This window comes from Numida meleagris, chromosome 1, assembly GCF_002078875.1.
Source record: "Numida meleagris isolate 19003 breed g44 Domestic line chromosome 1, NumMel1.0, whole genome shotgun sequence".
In the NCBI taxonomy this organism is placed as follows: Eukaryota; Metazoa; Chordata; class Aves; order Galliformes; family Numididae; genus Numida; species Numida meleagris.
Genome location: NC_034409.1, coordinates 72,448,722 through 72,466,769, shown reverse-complemented (window position 1 = coordinate 72,466,769; position 18,048 = coordinate 72,448,722). Strand labels below are relative to the sequence as shown.

At 45.1% G+C, this 18,048-nt stretch overlaps 1 protein-coding gene across 2 annotated transcripts in view; it reads right to left on the bottom strand.

Annotated features, from left to right (window-relative positions):
* The window catches only part of ETV6 (ETS variant 6), a 132,580-nt gene extending 118,929 nt beyond the window's left edge, over window positions 1–13,651 (bottom strand). The window contains exon 1 of one of the 2 annotated variants that reach the window (XM_021393445.1): window positions 13,215–13,651. In XM_021393445.1, coding sequence (XP_021249120.1) covers window positions 13,215–13,247 — 33 coding nt within the window. In that variant the 5' untranslated portion in view covers window positions 13,248–13,651. The remainder of the gene's footprint in view (window positions 1–13,214) is intronic. The other variant, XM_021393473.1, reaches the window with a different exon arrangement.

Sequence of the window (18,048 nt, the reverse complement as noted above, 5' to 3'; positions counted from 1 at the left end):
AGGCAAGGTCAGCCTTAAAACCTGCCAGGCCTCAAGTTGCAAAGTCTTGACCTGGTGCTGGGGAGAAGGGAGGTAGTCAGGCAGCGAGTCACCTCTTGCAGCTGCAGGGAAGCAGCAGAGAGGCTGCTGTCCACTGTTCAAGTACAATAATGGTCAGCAAGTAGCATCTTTCTCCAACCGTCTGCCTATATGACAGACATCCAGCAGGCTCAAGATACAGCATATGCACAGCCATAGGCAGTGCCTCACTTGAGGCTAGACACGGAATGGGGACAACTAGTTGGACTGAGGGTAGAGAACAACATAAATCCTGAGGGTCTATCATCTGCCTGTCTGGCAGGTGTTACGGGGAGGATGTAAAACACTGTTTTAAAATATGCAGGGGACTCCTCTCACAGCTTCCCTCTGGCCTTCAATTTAACATATTAAAAAATAGTAAAGCTACTTAGTCCTGCCACCATTTCCTATTTTTGTTGCTGTTGGTACAGTCATCTGCAAAGCTAATGAGAAATTGTCATTATTAGAAAATGTTTAATTTCTGAGGGAAAGGTGTTGCTTCAGTCAACTTCCTTGAGTCTAGAAAAACAAACTAAGAATGGAATTCTGAAATGCTGATTCATTCTGCTTTGTACAAGAATACCTCAAAATAAAAACAAAAGAAATTGACTTTCCTCTTCGCAAATGCTTGGGAATCTGACCAGACTTCCAAGTTTTCTTAACCAATGACATTTTTTTTTCCATCCCACATTTGAACTTTTGGAAAAGGAATTAATTTAAAAGTAGTAATATTACCTGTGTATCAAGTCCCTCAGCTAGCTATCAGCTGGAAGGCTCTGTTTCACACTAAAATCTAGCCAAATCTCCAGTGTTGGGGTAATATAAACTGACAGCTCAACAGTTCTACCCTGTAGAAATTTTAGTATTAATTTTCATTAAATTTTAAATTCATTATTCTAGACATGGCTCAGGTCTACTTTCATGCATGAACACCAGTGCCTTTGGGAGTCTTCTAGTAAGAGTTCAAAAACAGCAGGTTTAAAAAAAAAGTGAACTGCCCCAAAATCATATCCAGCTACTGTTAAATCATGCGTCCTACTGACTGTAATCCAGCAACATTAATTATACCGGTAGGGGTTACAGTAAGAGCACTATTAATTATTCGTACTATGGAGGCACAAACAGTTTCTACTCATGATCAGATTCCATTTTGCTAGGCATTATGCTTTATGGAGGGGCAATCACATTAAATGACTTCAAGGTCACAAAGCATGCAGCAGCAGAGCAAAGACTGAATTAAAACCTTCTGTATCTCTGTATAATGCCTTTAACCCAAGCCTATCCTTCCCATCCAGGATAATGCATACAATGCCGACTGGTAAATTTTTACAATCACAACACAAGGCCAGCATAGAAGATTTAAGAAAAATAAACCAGAACCTATGAGCTGGCCTAGTTTTTAATAGAAAAGATGTCACAAATACCCTTTCATGCCAAAGCTAACACAAAGCATATATTGAGTTCACAGGAAAGCTGTGGCGAACGTGGCTCACGAAGAGCTAGTGTTTATGGGCTGAACATATAATTTCTATGTTTGCATGTTTCAGGGACACAGTTTTAATAGATAATTGAAACTCTGAAATGACCTCTAGATTACGCATATGGGATAAACTTCCTCCCCTGACCCAGAGAAGCTTTACGCTTTGATGCATGGTTAAGCAGGTCCAGTCTGTCTGTCAGCCCTGGCAGTGCAGAGCAGCATAGATTTGCAATCATAAAGTGGGAGGGGGGTAGCATTTGGTGTTCTCAGTCTACCTGAGAAGACTCAACACATGCAAGCACCTCTTCATATTAAAGCAGTATTCTCCTACAATTAAGACTAAAAGGCACAGGTAAGGTATGTTCAGAAATGCAAAACAAGCCACAGCACAGTTGGAAATCCACAGATGACAGGCAGTGGGGCCTGATGCCGATAGCAGAAGGTTCCTTCTTACCTCCAGGCAACACCTCTACCCTTCACACAAACTGCCCATGCTGCTGGAGATGTTTGATGTCTGCTGGTATCAGAAAAGGAAAAATGGTTTCTTAATGAAGAACCACATTTTAACAGCCAAAAGTTAACATTAACCAGTTTTCCAGTAGCTACTCTGCTGAGTCTAAAGGGACAGTCCTCATAACAAAAGCAGGTGGGATTCTTTAAAAGCTTTGGTTGTGATTTCAAGTGACATGCCTCTAGCCAAAGCCTTATCCACAGTTCCATCAGCACATTAATCCCAGATCAACTGGTACCACCACTAAAAACATGTGCCCTGCCCTCCTGTACCCATATCCATGTGCTAGCACAGGCCGTTCACCTTAATCCAGACCTACTGCCCTACCCAGCACATGGCTGCACAAACATCTGTGCCAGCACAAGGGAGGAGGAAGAGGAAGGGTGGGAGAGATCCTGCATGGAGCTACCACCTTATCCTGAACAAACGTCCTCAAACTACTTCTGCAGCAAAATAACAATGGTGCACTGTTGTAGTGCCTCTAAATAGCTAGAAACCTGCATCAAAGCAATCAACTAAACATCAGCCTGAAGCTGGACATGGCAGATATTCCTTCATAGACACTACCCAAGGAGGGAGGGAAGGTATGACTCTGTACCATAAAAGAATGAATGAACTTGCAGGTCTAGTGAAGGATGAAGATCCAGGCCTCCTAATCTAGTCACAACTTTCACTTGCCTCACTATATATTGACTCTTCTTCATAATGTGCTTAGATCCCCACTTCTAACAGTGCCAAATCCCTCTGTGCTTCAAAAGGAAACAGTTCTACACAGAAGCCCTCGCCAAACAGCTTACAGTACAGCCCAACAAGGTAGCCTGCAATGTCCTACCTGCATTTATCACTAACAAAGAGGGCAGAATTTCGGGAGAATAACCTTATCCTGTGAAAAGAGAATTGACAGAACATGCAAGTAAGAGTCAGAACAGGAGGCTAGACACTAACTGGCCATGAGAGAAACAGATGTCTCAGTACAAATTACTTGTGCCTGGAAAAATGCTTGGTTTCCCGGGCTTCTTAACAAGCCACAGCCAGCAGAATTAACAATGGATGACAGCAAGACCCAAGCACAAGAAATGGAGAGAAGGAAGTTAATGACCGGGCCATGCGAGCAGCCTGCTACTTTTGCACATTGGGATCTGAGCGTTGCCCTTTCATTTGAGGCAAATGCTATGCAAGCCAGCAGCAATGAGAAGTCAGAAAGGCTACGATTACCTTTACATCTAACAAGCTGTTAAGAAATCAAAGTTAAGGTACTTCTCATTAATGGTCTATGCCACTCTAGTTTACCATTGTACTGCCATATAGGTTATCAAACCCTAGCTTTTTTTCCACTGGGAGGAAAAGATCAGATAGAGAATATCACCACTTTTTAAAACCAGGTGTATCATTTAACTCCTGTAATGTGAAGAACAAAAGGACCTTGCAGTTACCAAAGGCTGTGTTTTCCCAGTTATTTTGCCACCACTATTTTCAGAGCTGGGCTTCAGTGATGTGAAAGAAGGGGTAAAAAAAATTGAGCCACTTGAAAAAAACAACACAGCATGGAGTCTGTATGTGAATGAACATTTGGAAACGCAACAAAGGAGAAGGATGAGTACCAAAAAAGGCCGACATAAGAAAATTTAGCCCTGCTTCACCCAGTCTAAAAATAGGGCTGCGTTACAGAGTGCACAGTTAACTGCTAATTTGCTCACAGCCAGTGTTTCAGCACCCAGTTCTGTGATGCTTTAGGCTTTGGGTATTAATCTTGCTAAGTCTGAACAGGAAATCTAAAAGTCAAAAAGTTGAGTGCAGTGCAAACAGGTATCAGATGTCAGAAGTTAAAGATCATCTAGAATACTTGGGCAAACAATATATTCCTCGACTAAAGGATTGCATAATTACTGTGCTCTCACACTGAACTGGGAAAGCGTACATTGTGAGTCCACATGTGGCACATGGACATACTTCAATTCTGTACGAAATGATAAAGTTATCTTCCTTGTGTTTAACACTTGGAAAACAAAATTCCCTCAGCTACCAGTGTCTTTTGAGAATATTCACAGGGCTTTTTTATTATACCCATGTTGGCAGCAGGTATAACATTTTCAGATGTTCGGGCTGAATGGTCAAGGAAAAGCCATGGCAAGGAGACAGCAAGTTAGGTGGCACTTCAAGGCTGGCTTGCTTACATGTCAGCTGGAGGACTGCACTCAAGATGTAGGGCTTGGTAGAGGACACAGGTATTTGCAGGGCTCTTTTTCTTTTAGCCAGCTCACCTCTGTAGTTTTAATTGCTCACTAACTGCATTAGTGTAGGACAAGCATGGTTTGAAAAACAGTTCACTTGCACCGAAGGAAAACATTTTGTCTATACAGGGTCCCATGAGAAGGTCCTGTCTGCCAGCTTACTCATTTCTTAATCATTAGTGTAGAAAAATGAAGTCTGGACACATGGTAAATAACACTTCCTCCTCAATTTTCTCAGCTGTTAGGAACCTGAAAAGAAGATTCAGGGAACAAAAAGCAAAAAGATCAAACTACCAAATTAAGATAGTCACTCCAAAGCAGGTTGCAAGCAAGCTGATGGAATAAATTAATGGAAGTGCCGGACCTGTCCCTATATTGTATAACACCTGTTCATCTGCAATACAGTCATGCAGCTGCCTGTTTGTCATCCAAACAAACACATCCTCATCTTGCAAGGAACAGTGTTCACTTGTCCCTTATCAACCATCAGAAGAGGTGTGGCTGACACAGCATGTAACATTTGGATTATCTAAGAATCTAATTATTTTTTCCACCCTCTGTCAGCCAAATCTTGGGAAGAACCTAGAGAAATAAAACAGGTCAAAGCCCTTTGTGCCAATAAATGGTGTCACAGCTCAGGAGGAGAATCAAGGACAGGAAAATCCCCAAGAGTGTTCTGGAACAACATTCACTGAGAAGTCCTTCATAATCTGAAGAGCACTTGTCTCATGAATTTCAGATGGTCAGGCTGCCTCTGCTGAGGAAATATCAAAACAATAGCAAGAAACAGAGCAGAAGACCTGATTCATGTGAGCGGTTTGCTCAACTACTACTTTTCCACCTGTCAGAGGTATCAGTGGAGAGTGCAGAATTGGAGTATAAGAAGCCTAAGTGAAAACAGAAAAACAGTAGTCCTGGTCAGACCAAGGGTCTGTCCAGGCCAGCACCACATCTCCAGTAACAGCCAGTAAGGCTGTTTTCTTTTCAGAGAAAGAACATAAACTCTCTCTTGCATGCTCCTCCAGCAATCCATAAGTTTGGTGTTTTCTGACCCAAGGACTGTATTTTTATCTTTGCAATTCATGGTCTCACATAGATTCGATCTAATACAAACTATCTGGTGAAAAGCATCTCCTTTTTGGCCCTGCATTTGAACTTCAGGCAATAAATTTGATAGCTTCACTGTATGGGGTGTGAAAAAATACCTCAGTCTGTTTAAAAATGCTGGATGTTTCCATTTGATCCTCCTAGTTCGTAGGATTTCTCTAATGAAAAATAACCATTCCTGGTTCAGCTTCTCTCTGCCTCTTAAGACCTTCTTAAAAGAACGTTCATGATTTTCACAGGAGTCTGCAATGGGCCCCAACTGCTTGGCGCTGCTGACACAGCAAACTCTTTCCCTTTCCTTCTCAGGTAACTAGAAACATGGATACCATATCGGTATTTGGTTCCAACAGCTACCTACCTATCCAGGTGAGGAAGGCCATCCCATGTCAAAGCTTGCATCTTGCAGCAACACTGAGTAGATTTCTGTGTATCTAGCTTACGAAGTCAGATGGGCTCAGAGCAGTATAAGCATGGAGCTCTAATGGAAATCAAGACAGAAGCTCCAGCCTTGAAATGCTTGCTTACACAGACTCTTCCATCACCATACAACCCTTCACCTCTTAGGCAGGAGCAGTAGGACTGCAAGGTACTTGGTACTCACTCCAATAGCATGAAGAGAGACCGCTAGCAATGGGACTGACCAACCTAAGGACAGCATAATGTGCCAAGAGAACAGCGAGAGGAGAGTCTCAGGCAAGCAGCAGGCAAAAGAGCCTGAGGAGACCATGCAGGGAGAGCATGGTGTTATTTTACTGCAGCTCTAAGTGCCGAGAAACTATGTGAAGACACTCAGCTCCACACTAATGAAGAAAGGCAATCACAGCTCCTTCTTACTCAAAGGGAACTGGCTGCAGCAACACATTAAAACACCGAGCTAATGGAGACTTTCAAGTACCTTAGAAAACATACACCTACACTTGAGGTGGAATGTTAAAATCTGTTCTTTCAAAGCCTTTTTTAGGGTTTTTGGTTTCATTTGGAACCTTGAAGCTTGTTCTGCATCTATGATGTCTTCCCCTATTGTCTGTAGAGACAAATATTGATGCTGAACTGGAGAAATACCCCTAATGTCAGCTAATTTTCTACTGCTTCGACCTTACATTGCTAATAAAGATGGGTCTTACCGCTAAGCATTAAATGAAAAATCACAACGGAGAATAACCTAAGGAGGCCAGAAAAACCTTCTCTCTAATCTGTATTTCTAAGCCACTTCACTTAAATGTGAAACTAAACAAGTGTACTGCGACCCAGTCATAGCTGTAATAGAAAAAAGAAATTTAAAGGTAAATACCAAGTACAAAACTATACCAAAGCATGAATGAAAGTCGTACCACTTGAACTAGTGGGACCCACTGCCATACACCTAAGCCCAAGCCTGCCACAGAGTCAAAACAGTTTTAGACAACAGGTACAGAGAGTACTTCCTTCTTTCTATTTAGCCAATATACCCATTACAAAGCTGGAAGATGCTCTGGAGCTGCAGAAATGGGAGGCTTGTTTTCTTCCTCCAGTCAAAAAATAAACACAAGAGGTGAGGGACTAAATACCTCACTAAATCAGCAAGACAAGATGCAATCAGTGCAATCACAAAAAAATAAATAAATTCATTTGCTTAAAAAGAAAATTTTAATCAAATAATATATCAAAATGTACCAGATGCTTTCTTTTCAAGTACAAATATCAATTTAAGATCACTTTTAATTCTCAGGGTTTGGGGGAGACTAACATGTACATGTAATTAGATTTCACTGCAAAGACAAAAACAGTCTATCATAAATAGCATGTTAAAAAATAAAAATCCATCATTCATCAAATAAAGTAATTCATTATTTTCCAAATCAAAAGATTTAACAAAAAGCTAAACAAAACCTATGAGGCTATAGATATGTAATTGTATAGATACTTATGGACACTGTATAGATTATCAGAAAGGAGAACTAGATTTAGGTGAAACGCCATGTTTAGCTGCACATCAATGCTTTAATGGCTCTCCACAGATGTGAATCAGTCTCTCTTTAGGATAAAGAATAAAGTTCACATGCAAAACTATCAAAACTATAAACTATTCTTTTCCTTACTGCTTTAAAAAAATTCACAGTGGAAGCCTGATGCAAGGTCTGTACAAAGGACAGCACCTCTTCATAAACAAGATGGTTCAGCAACGGCTCACAGCATTTGGCCATGTAGCAAAGCAGCAGCTCTTGTCCCCGTCCCTGCAAGCTCCAGCAGGGAGACCATTTGTTGCACACGTGAAAAAAAAAAAAAAAAAAGAGTTAACACTTCAGAAACACATTTCACATGGGTGATAATGGGAACTGTGAGACCTTTGGAAAAGCACGGTTCAACCCACATTTGGCTCCTAGAAGTAAACAATGTTCCTCCCTCAAAACCAGGAAACTTCTGTTTTTCAAACGCTGATCTGTAATTCCCCTTCCATGTATTCCCTGAAGGTTTTCCCCTTTTTCATTTGAATCTGAATAATTAAAGCAAGAAAACCTATCTCTTGCTACTCCAAGCAATCCAGACTTTACAGGACCCTCAAGGAGACATATTCTTCCTCAGCTCTCTTCACAAATAAAAAGTGCTCTTGAAATCAAGACCGCTAGGGGCTGAGTCAGAGACTTCAGAAACAATTCAGAGGACACTAGTAACTACTTAAGACCAGCCTTACAGTTTGCAGAATTTTACACTGGAGCATCTACATGCCTGTATAATATCAGAGCATGGCTGTCTTGCCTGGGATCTTGACTCTAAAGGACAAGAAATCCACCTCAGGAAAAGCAATCTTCTCCCATTGTAATTACAGAGTTTTTTTCCCCAGTAAAAACTGTCAGGATTAGTATCTTCTATGTGGTCCTCTACCCTCTTTTTAAAATCCATTAGTATTTACAGCCTCTGCAGCATCCTGCAGCAGTGAGTTCCATAATTTAACACAGATGGAAGAACTTGTTTCAAACTTGTTCACTAGTAATTTCATTGCCTGTGTAGTTGTGTACTATCAGGTAATTGCTCCCCATACACTACTACTGTGTGATTTTATAGATCTCTATTATATCGCCCTCAGCAGTCTCCTTTTCCAAACTGAGTCATTTGAAGAGTCACAGGCAATTTAGCTTCTCTTCCTATGGAAGGTTCCCCAGGCTTTTCATCAACTTCACTACACATTTCTGTTTATTTTCCAGTGCCACTACAAGCCCTCTTAATAATCAGTAAAATATGCTATAACCAGAACCAACACACAGCATGAATTCAAAATTCAATATACAGATCACTTCTCTTTTGCTCTCTGTTCCTTTCCTGCTACAGGTTTAATTGCCTGTTTGACCTCTAGCTGAAACCTGAGCTCATTTTCCCTTTCACTTCTCCACAGAATGGTTTCCTAAAATCAGATCCCAGGAACAAGGCCTATCAGCAGACAGACCAAGATCAACAGCACATGACTGACTAGCTCAAGGAGACCTCACTGTTTCTGTTAAGCGGAAGAGCCATATGAAAGCACCCTGCTAAAAACTACCAGGGGGGAAAGCTGGAAATACCTCACTCTGTGCTCTTCTCTGAGCCTGCAGAGCCCAGCTACTGCCCATCAGCATGGTCAAGTTGGCTGTATATACTATTAATTCTCTCTCACAGTGCTTTGAGTTTTAAGAGAAGTAATGATTTATCTAATCTGGGAGGTAATAAAAGCCAGGACATGGTCAGCAACCGGTGGTTCTGATGACTCAGCTGGTCTGGGGTGGCTTGCTAAGGCTCTACCTCCACTGTGTCCAAGCCCAGTGTTTACAGGGCAACACACAATACACAGTTCAGGCCATACACCATGAAACATTTTACAGCCTATTAACCTTCTTCCCCTGGAAGCTACTCCCACACTGTTCCCCAAATCCTCTTCTAAAGTGCCCATTTGCTGAACTCATTTGACAGTGCAACAACCACTCAGACTGCCATCTGAGGAGAACATTTTATCTCCACCAGCAGCCTCGTTCCTCTAACTTCCCCGTACCCTGGGACATAGCAGGATCCTTGTCCCCCGTGAAAAAAACTCAGCCCTTTGCTTCCTCATCTCCACTGTCACAGTAACTACACATGCCCACACCAGACTGTCCACTTTTAAACTGGAGAAAGCTGATCCTCTACAGCTGTGGAGAGGCTCCAGATCAGAGCTACTGTAGCAGAGGCAGCAGCACAGCTAACCCCAGCTCACCAGTGACATCCTAGTGGCTCTGCAGGCTTCAAGCTGCACCTCAGAGGAGCTCACTGGAAATCTCCCAGTCACTCCTTGCTAATGTGGCATCAAGGACCCATCTGCTGGGAAACAATTCTTCCAGGGGCTTCCACTGACAAGCAGAAGCCTTCCCCCAGAGCTTCTGGCTCCTCAAATCTTATTGCCTGTAACATCAGACCCTGGGCAGGTTTGATAAAATCTGGCTTGCATGTGTTTTTATACACAGGGCAGACTCAAAGAAAAGAACTTGCCATTCAAGGGGCAGTGTGCTGTGGCAATGTTCTACAGTTCTATTCTACCAGAAAAAAAAAAAAAAAAAAGAGACATCAGTCACAGGGAGCAATCCCAACACAGACCTCAGACGAGTTCCTAGAAAGTGGGAAGGAGCTCCCCAATATTGCTGTAATATTGGGTTTACTCCATTCAACATTCAAGCACATGGACAGTGTTTCACAGTGCACCATTAACGATGGAAGCTTATTTTACAGCAAGTCCTTTTAAGGGGAAAAAAAAGGAGAACAAAAGGAAAACGTGGTTTGTAGATTCTGAATGCCTCACCCTAACTGGATAAATCTGTCTCTGAATTCGAATAGTACTATCTCTGGCATTTTATTAAACATTTCATTTATCTGGTAGAACTCCAAGCTCCTGGATTTCCACAAGTTCCCATACAGTTCAGAAAACATTCATAGTTTACATTAATAGATGCTTTGGAGGAGCCCACTGAATTCATAATGGAAAAATCACTTCATCCATACTCGGTTGAAACAGAAACGTTACAAATAATCTCACTTTCTACTACATCCCATCAGTTTTAAGGATGCTCCTTCATTGGTTTCTGCCAGATTAAACTCTCCATTTTCAAAACAAATAATTTCCAAGCTTGATCAGACTCTACTTGGGCTAGCCAGGGAAAAAAATAATAATAATAATAATTCACACAACAAGAAATCACTCCGAGTTCCTATTTATAACAGTTTTTTTTTACTTCATTATAGAATTGAAAATCTAAACTCGGGATTTAATATTAGCCATCTGTTTAATGGTTTAACATGCAAGATCTGGTTGTCACATTCAAAGTATTTTTGTGGGGCTATTCTACCATTTAACCCTCTCAGTCACACCTAGCATTACTCTTGGCATTATACACATTTTTAAAATAATTTACAATACTATTTATTTCCACGTGCAAACATTCCACAGAACGCCGACCAACATAAATAAAACTATGATTGTCTGTCTCTCTTTCTTACCCATCTTGTCTCTCTCTAGACTGCCTCATTACTTACACTATTTGCAAACTATACAAAGACAACATTGAAGCAAAGGAAACTGCATACAGCTTAACAAGGGATAACCTTTGGAAAATCATTTAGATGAAGAATCATTTGTAGTTTTCCTTAATTGCTATACCCAGTTCACTTTGGAGCACAGTACTATTACAGTCAAGAAGCAATATCATCTATCACTGAAAAGCCTAACTCCATTCAAAATGCACTACATACTGCTGCTCCAAATGTTCCATAAACAAATTTAACTAGAGCTGAAGTTTTCTACATTTATTTTCCACCCAATAGTGGCATTTTTGAAAGACAAAAACAACTATCATCTAGTTTCGAGTTCTATATGCTACTAGAAAAGTACATGAGGCAAATAGCTGTTCTCTGTGCTCCAATAAAACACTGCCTAAAGACAATTCAACAACACCAGACCCAATATTGGCTAACTTTGGCTTGCATTGTAGACCTAAAAAATAACCCAGCAGTACAATTGATTGCCTCAACTCCACTGTTATTAGCATAAGAAGCTGTGGTGGCCTGTCCGGTGTCTTTGCTCTTGCTCTCTCTGACTGCACAGCACTTACAAGTCCCCCACCAAAGCGTCAACAGTCAAAAAAGAACAACCAGCACTGCCACCCCAAACTCACCATCACTCCCCAAACACCGTGTGACCTAAAAAGCCAGGAACAAATCAGACCGCTCACTCTGCCACTCATTTCTGCAATAAACATCATTTGTTTCCATGCTGCATTGCAAACACTTAGCCTTGCTACTACCCTGCGGAGGTGGGTTCATCATTATTTTATGCCTGTTTCACAGATAGAAAAAGCAAAGGCCAAAGTGAACATTTTCAGAAGCACTTGCTTATGATTTGCTGTTGCTCTGGGGACACCCAGCTTATGGCACTGAATCACAAATATTCCAAAACAAACACATGCAAAAAAATGCAAACAGCTAATTTTTGGACTGCAGCTCAGAACTATACTGCTGGCCAAAACCACAGGTTGTCCCAGCTCTCCTTGCTCACACAGTAAGCAGATTACGAGGAAACTTTTTGTCAGATGACTTCAGGATGGAAGCTGCCATTGGGAAGCGCTCAAGGACCCAGACAACTTTCTAAAAGGCAGGTGTAACTGTACAACACTTTACCTTCTACTTATCATCAATTCTATCAGCAGAGCATTGCTGAACTGCCTCCCTCCAAAAAGCAATTTGAGATGCAAGGTACAAAATATATGTAAATTATCCTTAAAGGATCCTCTGTTTAATTGGGACATTTCAGACTGGGGCTGCTGTTTTAATGGGTTGCCTCCCAGGAAACTGACTTCTCCTATAATGACACAGTGAATAGTAACGACCAGTGTTTAATTGGGACAGTGTTAGTGAAATCTTGCCCAGAGATCACATCCACCATTCCCAAGGAAGTTACTAACAAACGCGGCACGGCTGTATTTCAGTTTCTGCATGCAGGAGTTTGCTTGGCCACCTGCACGCGTCTGACTGCGTTAGCGCTGTGCCACACTGCAACATGCACACGGTGCCCCGTGACCCGATGTGTCCGCTCGTGCTGTGGGAAGCCCAGCCGGACCCCAAGGTGTGGGACCGGTGTGCACTTAACCCAGCGACAGAACAGAGCCGGGCGCTTCACACCGCAGCCACGCCACAGAGCCCGAACGGCTCCCCGCCCCAAAGGTGCCAAGAGGCAAAAAGCGCGGTGCTGACTGCTGGACGCCGGGCGTTGAGCCGGGTTTGCCTTCTCCTGCGAACAGGGACGGGATGAGCGGCACGGGGGAGGGGGACGCGAGGGCCGGGCGCTGCTCGCTGCGAGGCGGGAGGGCGCCGGGTAAAAGGGACGCTGGGGTCTGCCTGTACTGCCCGCGCGGTGTCAAAGGGACAACAAATGAGGCGAAATAAAAATAAATAAATAAATAAATAAAAAGAAAAAAAAAGTTATGTGTAATAAAAACAAAGAATAAAGCCAAATAAACAGAGGGGAAAGCCCTGCCGCGCCGCGCCCGCGGGAGCCCCGAGGAGCGCATCCCCTCTCCGCAGGAAACTTTCTCCCAACTTTGCAGCGGGGGACGGCGCGCGCCCCGAGCCGAGGCACTGCTGCGACTGTCCCCGCGTGAAGCGGCGGGCGGCACCCGCGGGGCCGGCGGAGGGCGCAGAGGGCAGGGGGGCTCAGCCCCCGCCAGAAAAACAAATGGACAGATACAAGACGACAAAATAAAGCAGAAAGAAACTAAACCCAGCAAACAAAGCTAAGCGAAGCAGCATGACACAGAGGGACGGCGGCAGCGGGCGGGGCGGCGGGCCGGCTCGTTACCTTGATGCAGCACTGGGCAGCAGGCTCAGACATCTCTCAGGAGGAGCTCCGCGCAGCCCAGCGGGCGGCCGGGAACTTCTGGGGCTCTTCCCACCTCCCACTCCCCGCCAGCTCCTCAGGAGGAAGTTGCGGCCGCCACCGCGGCCCGACGGAGCTGCCTGGGGTCCCCTCCCCGCCGCCGCCGCTGCTCTCCGGGGGGCGCTCGGAAGCTGCCGCCCCCCGCCGCGCGTAGCCGTGTGCGCGGGTGTGCGGGACCGCGCGTGTATGAGCGCGCGTGTGCGCGGGGCAGGGAGGGAGCGGGAGGAGGGAGGGAGAGGGCGGGCGCTGCCGCCGCGGCCCCCACTGCCCACCAGTGTTTTCCTTCCTGGAAGAGAAACCGAAAGGCGGCGCGGGCCCGGCCAGCCGTGCCCCGCCCATGGAGCCGGAGTTTCGGGGGCCCGCAAGTGACGTGAGTTCCCGGCAGCCGGGTCCGCCCCTTAAAGGTGCCGCTGCAGCGCGAAACGGCCGTCTACGGCCGTCGCCCGTGTGCGTCCTGGCACTGAAGAAGAGCTGAGAGGAAGGGGTCTGGGCGGGCGCGGCCCTTCTGGGGCCGGCGTGCTGCGTTCTGCGCCGCTCCGCCGGGGGGAGGCGGCGCGGAAGGGCAGTTGAGACGCGCCAGCGTGGGCGGAGAACCCAGCGAACGGGTGGAAGGTGCTGAGGGAGGCGGTGAGCAGAGCTGCGATGACAATGGCCTTTGTTCCGTAGGCGGGGCGGCCCCTTTAAGAGCACGAACATGGAAGTGTCACGGGAAGTCCGGGCAGGGCGCAGCGGTGGCACCGTGCGGCCCTAGAGCAGGCGGCGGGAGAGACAAGGAATCCCGAGTAGGGGGGCGGAAGCGGGGGGTCCCGCAGCTCCACGCGCACACGCTATGGAGAAGGGAGCTCTGCGCTTCGCAAAGGGCGAGCGTGGCACAATGCCCGGCGCTCAGAGGGAAGCACTGCGCCTTCTCCCAGTTGGCATGCTGGGGACGCGGAGTGTTTCATCCCGTGTTGCGTGGCTGCGGCGTGGAAGCGCCCGGCTCTATTTTTTCGATCGGGTCCCACACCTTGGGGTCCGGCTGGGCTTCCCGCAGCACGAGCGGACACATCGGGTCACGGGGCACCGTGTGCGTGTTGCAGTGTGGCACAGCGCTAACGCAGTCAGACGCGTGCAGGTGGCCAAGCAAACTCCTGCATGCAGAAACTGAAATACAGCCGTGCCGCGTTTGTTAGTAACTTCCTTGGGAATGGTGGATGTGATCTCTGGGCAAACATCACAAAAAAACTGTGTGGGGTGGGTTGTGTTTCCTTGTTTTGGAGATGGGTTGGTTTGGAATAGGAAGCTTGCTTCTGCTCTCAGCAGGTCAGCAATAAGACTGCTGCTGGTCTTGGGAACAGTACAACTGTTCCTTTCCTTGCCTCGCTGCAGTGCATTACAGAGTCATATTGAGAGGGTTATGTCCATGACAGGACAGAGGCAAGAAAATGTGTACTGGAATCTTGAAATTACTGACCTCTGATTTTTCATTACCCTTAAAATAGACATTTTACATTACATACAGCATGGGGGAGGCCACGTGTGGGGTCATACCCCCCTCGTTCCTGCTGTATGTGTGGATATTCCCTACCTTTCAGTCCCAGCCTTCATCACAAGATGTGGGTGAGAAAGGCACCTGCTCGCCTAGGACAGGAGGCTGCTAGGATCTGCCGGTTGGTACCCTGGGGGAGGCTGCCACAGGCCATTTTGCAAACTAGGACCAACTGACTCCCTGCGCTCTCTTGCAGCTTGTTACAGCTTCGTTTTAAGCAGTCCAGGAAACTAAAGAAGAAAGCAGAAGGGAAAATAGTATTCCCCCTCAGCTTAGCAACTGACGATTCTCTTTAATATAGGGCCAACTCAATAACAAAAGAATCTTATCTACCCCTCTCCACTCTACAGGACTGCGGTGCTGGAGAAGACTCATTGCATCTTGATTGCTTTTTTGGTGCAGTTCTGCTATTATTCTCTCTGCTTCACCATTGTATGACATTTTCCCTTTCTTCCTGCATGATTACCGCTGGCTTTCCCCAAATGCTGAGTTGCTATTCTGTACCTCATGACAAGGGAGTTTTGTGATTCCTTATGTTAGATGTAGAAATTAGAGATGGAAAGGACCTGTTAGGTCAATCACTCCACATCCCCACTGGTAGAGTATTTACAGCACATGATTAATCCATCCACCTTAGTTTTAAGTGACTCAGGGAATGGGGCTTGCACCTCTTCCTTTTGGAGTCTGTTTCACAGTCTAACAACTCCCATAGCTGGGAAAATATTTGGCCCATATTTTCATTTGTCCAGTTCTACCCAATTACTCCTGGTTATAACCATGTATTTTACTCCCCTAATTTTTTTTTGTCTCTTATGGCTCTGTGTGCCTTTTACCCAGGTATCACTCCTTTTCCTAGCCATTGCAGTTTGTTCTTTTTATCTCTTTTTGTTTACCAGTCTCTGCAGCCACTTTGTCACTGTCATTGGTCTTTAATTCTCACCCATCTCCCCAGCCCCATTTAGAAACAAGTAACTTCCCCAATCCTTTGTGAATGTAGCCAATGCTCCATAATGGTTTAGTTTGTCTGCAAGTTGCCTCACCAGCTTGTTCAAAATTTGTCATCTGCCACCACCATGAATCAGTGTTACTGACCCTCTTACTCCTCAATGTTTCCTCTTGCAATATAATTGTAATCTGATATTCTCCATGACAGTTATGGTGAAGCTGTGTGTCCTGGGTCTAATTTTCTTCTGCCCATAGTTTTGACATCCGTACATCCATTCTTTCTGGGTTCTCTGTCATCTATACAAATCTTGGTCTATTTTGGATCCTCTCATTAGTTGCCTTCTCCTGAGACCTCAGACTACATGGACATGGACCTGGCTGCTGTGCAGGAGACAGGAAATGCTACCATGTCTGCTGGTGAGCAGATGGTCTGTGGCTGCACACAGTTGCTCTGGAAATGTGAGGAGAAAGCTTCGCAAGCTGTCAGCTCCCCTTTAGATCTGTTCTATGTGGAGATTGCCCAGAGCAGAATGGAAGTGGATTAGCTCATATTAAACCTTCAATGGGCTCCCAGCTAGTTTCTTTTCCTCTCACCAAGAGTCTACCGCTCAGCTTATCTCCAGGGAGAATCCTTTAGTTCAAAGCAAGATTTATGATCTCACAGAGCCACCTTTCATAGATGCCCTTGCCAGAAATCCCCTAACTTTTTGCTCAAATAGATGGTAGCAATAGTAATTCATTATTCTGGCCTGTAAAGTGACACCAAGTTCCTGCCTTTATTAGGGCTCTCATGGGAAAGGGAGACTGATGTGGTGTTGGAAGGCAAGAGCAGGAAGAGAAAGCTGTAAACTGAAGAATTATCTTTTTGCTTGTAGTTGCACTTTCTGGTCTAGAGTTTGTCCCTGTAAACAGAGCGAGCCCCTGTTTGTTGTGGGTGACTTCCTGTTAAAAGGCAGTCAGGCTCCCCTCTGCTGGCCTGACATGGTAGTCTCGAGAGGTCTCCTACCTCCCAGGAGCCAAGGTCTGGGATGCCTCCAAGAGAGTGCAGCAGCTTGTGAAGAGAACTGCTATCCACTACTACTCTTTCATGTGGGTATGAATGACTGACAGTGGAAGCCGGAACATAGGCAGAATCAAAGAAGTCTATAAGGCCCTGGGAGCACAAGTGAAGAACACTGGTGTCCAAGCTCTTCAATTTTATCAGTTGGAGGAAAGAGGGCAGCCAAAAAAAGACTTATAATGCATATAAACTCCTGAATATGTGGCTGGTGCCAGCACAAGGGTTTTGTTTCTTATGACGGTGGGACTTTCTATGAAGATTATAACATGTTAGGGAAGGATGGAATCCACCTGCCTAGAAGAGGCAGAGCAATCTTTGGCAGCAGACTGGCTGACCTAGTGAGGTGAGCTTTAAACTGAAGGACTTTGGGAGTGGGATCAAAAATGCGGTTCTCATGCCATTCTTACAACTAGGGAATGAGTCAAGACAATCAGAACTGTGAGAAATGTTCCTTAGCTGCCTCCCATGACATGAGCCAGAAGAACAGTCACCTCAACTATGTGTATAGCTATGGGGAATGCTCCTGTGTTCCTCTAGGGAAACCTGCATCCACAGCTCCCTTTTCTTCTCTGAAGTGACTCTGTACCAATGTGCACAGCATAGCAAATAAGCAGGAAAAATTAGAGAGCTGTGTGCAGTTGCAGGAGCATGATCTCACTGTGATCACGGAGACATGGTAGGACAGCTTGCATGACTGGGATGCTGTCACAGATAGCTATGTACTTTTTAAGAAAGAGGCCAGTAAGATGAGATGGTGGAGTTGCTCTTCGGGTGAGAGAGCAGCTGGAAGGTATTGAGCTCTGTCAGGAGACGAATGATGAACCCCTGGAAGGCTTATGGGTGAGGATTAAGGGGCAGGCTAATATGTGTGACACTGCTGCTTCAGACCACCTGATCAAGAGGAGGAAGTTGATGAGGCCTTCTATGGACAGCTGAAAGTAGCCTCAAGATCACAGTGAATGGTTCTCATGGGTGACTTAAATCACCCTGATATTTGCTGGAAAAGCAACACCGTCAGGCACACACAGTTCAGGAGGTTTCCGCAGTGTGTGGAAGATAACTTTTTGATGCAGATGGTGGAGGTGCCAATGAGGAGAGGTGTGCTTGAATGTTCTAACAAACAAGGACTGACTGTTTGGGAATATTAAGGTTGGGGGCAGCCTTGGATGCCGTGACCTTGAGATAGTGGAGTTCAGGATCTTACATGGAAGAAACAAGGCAAT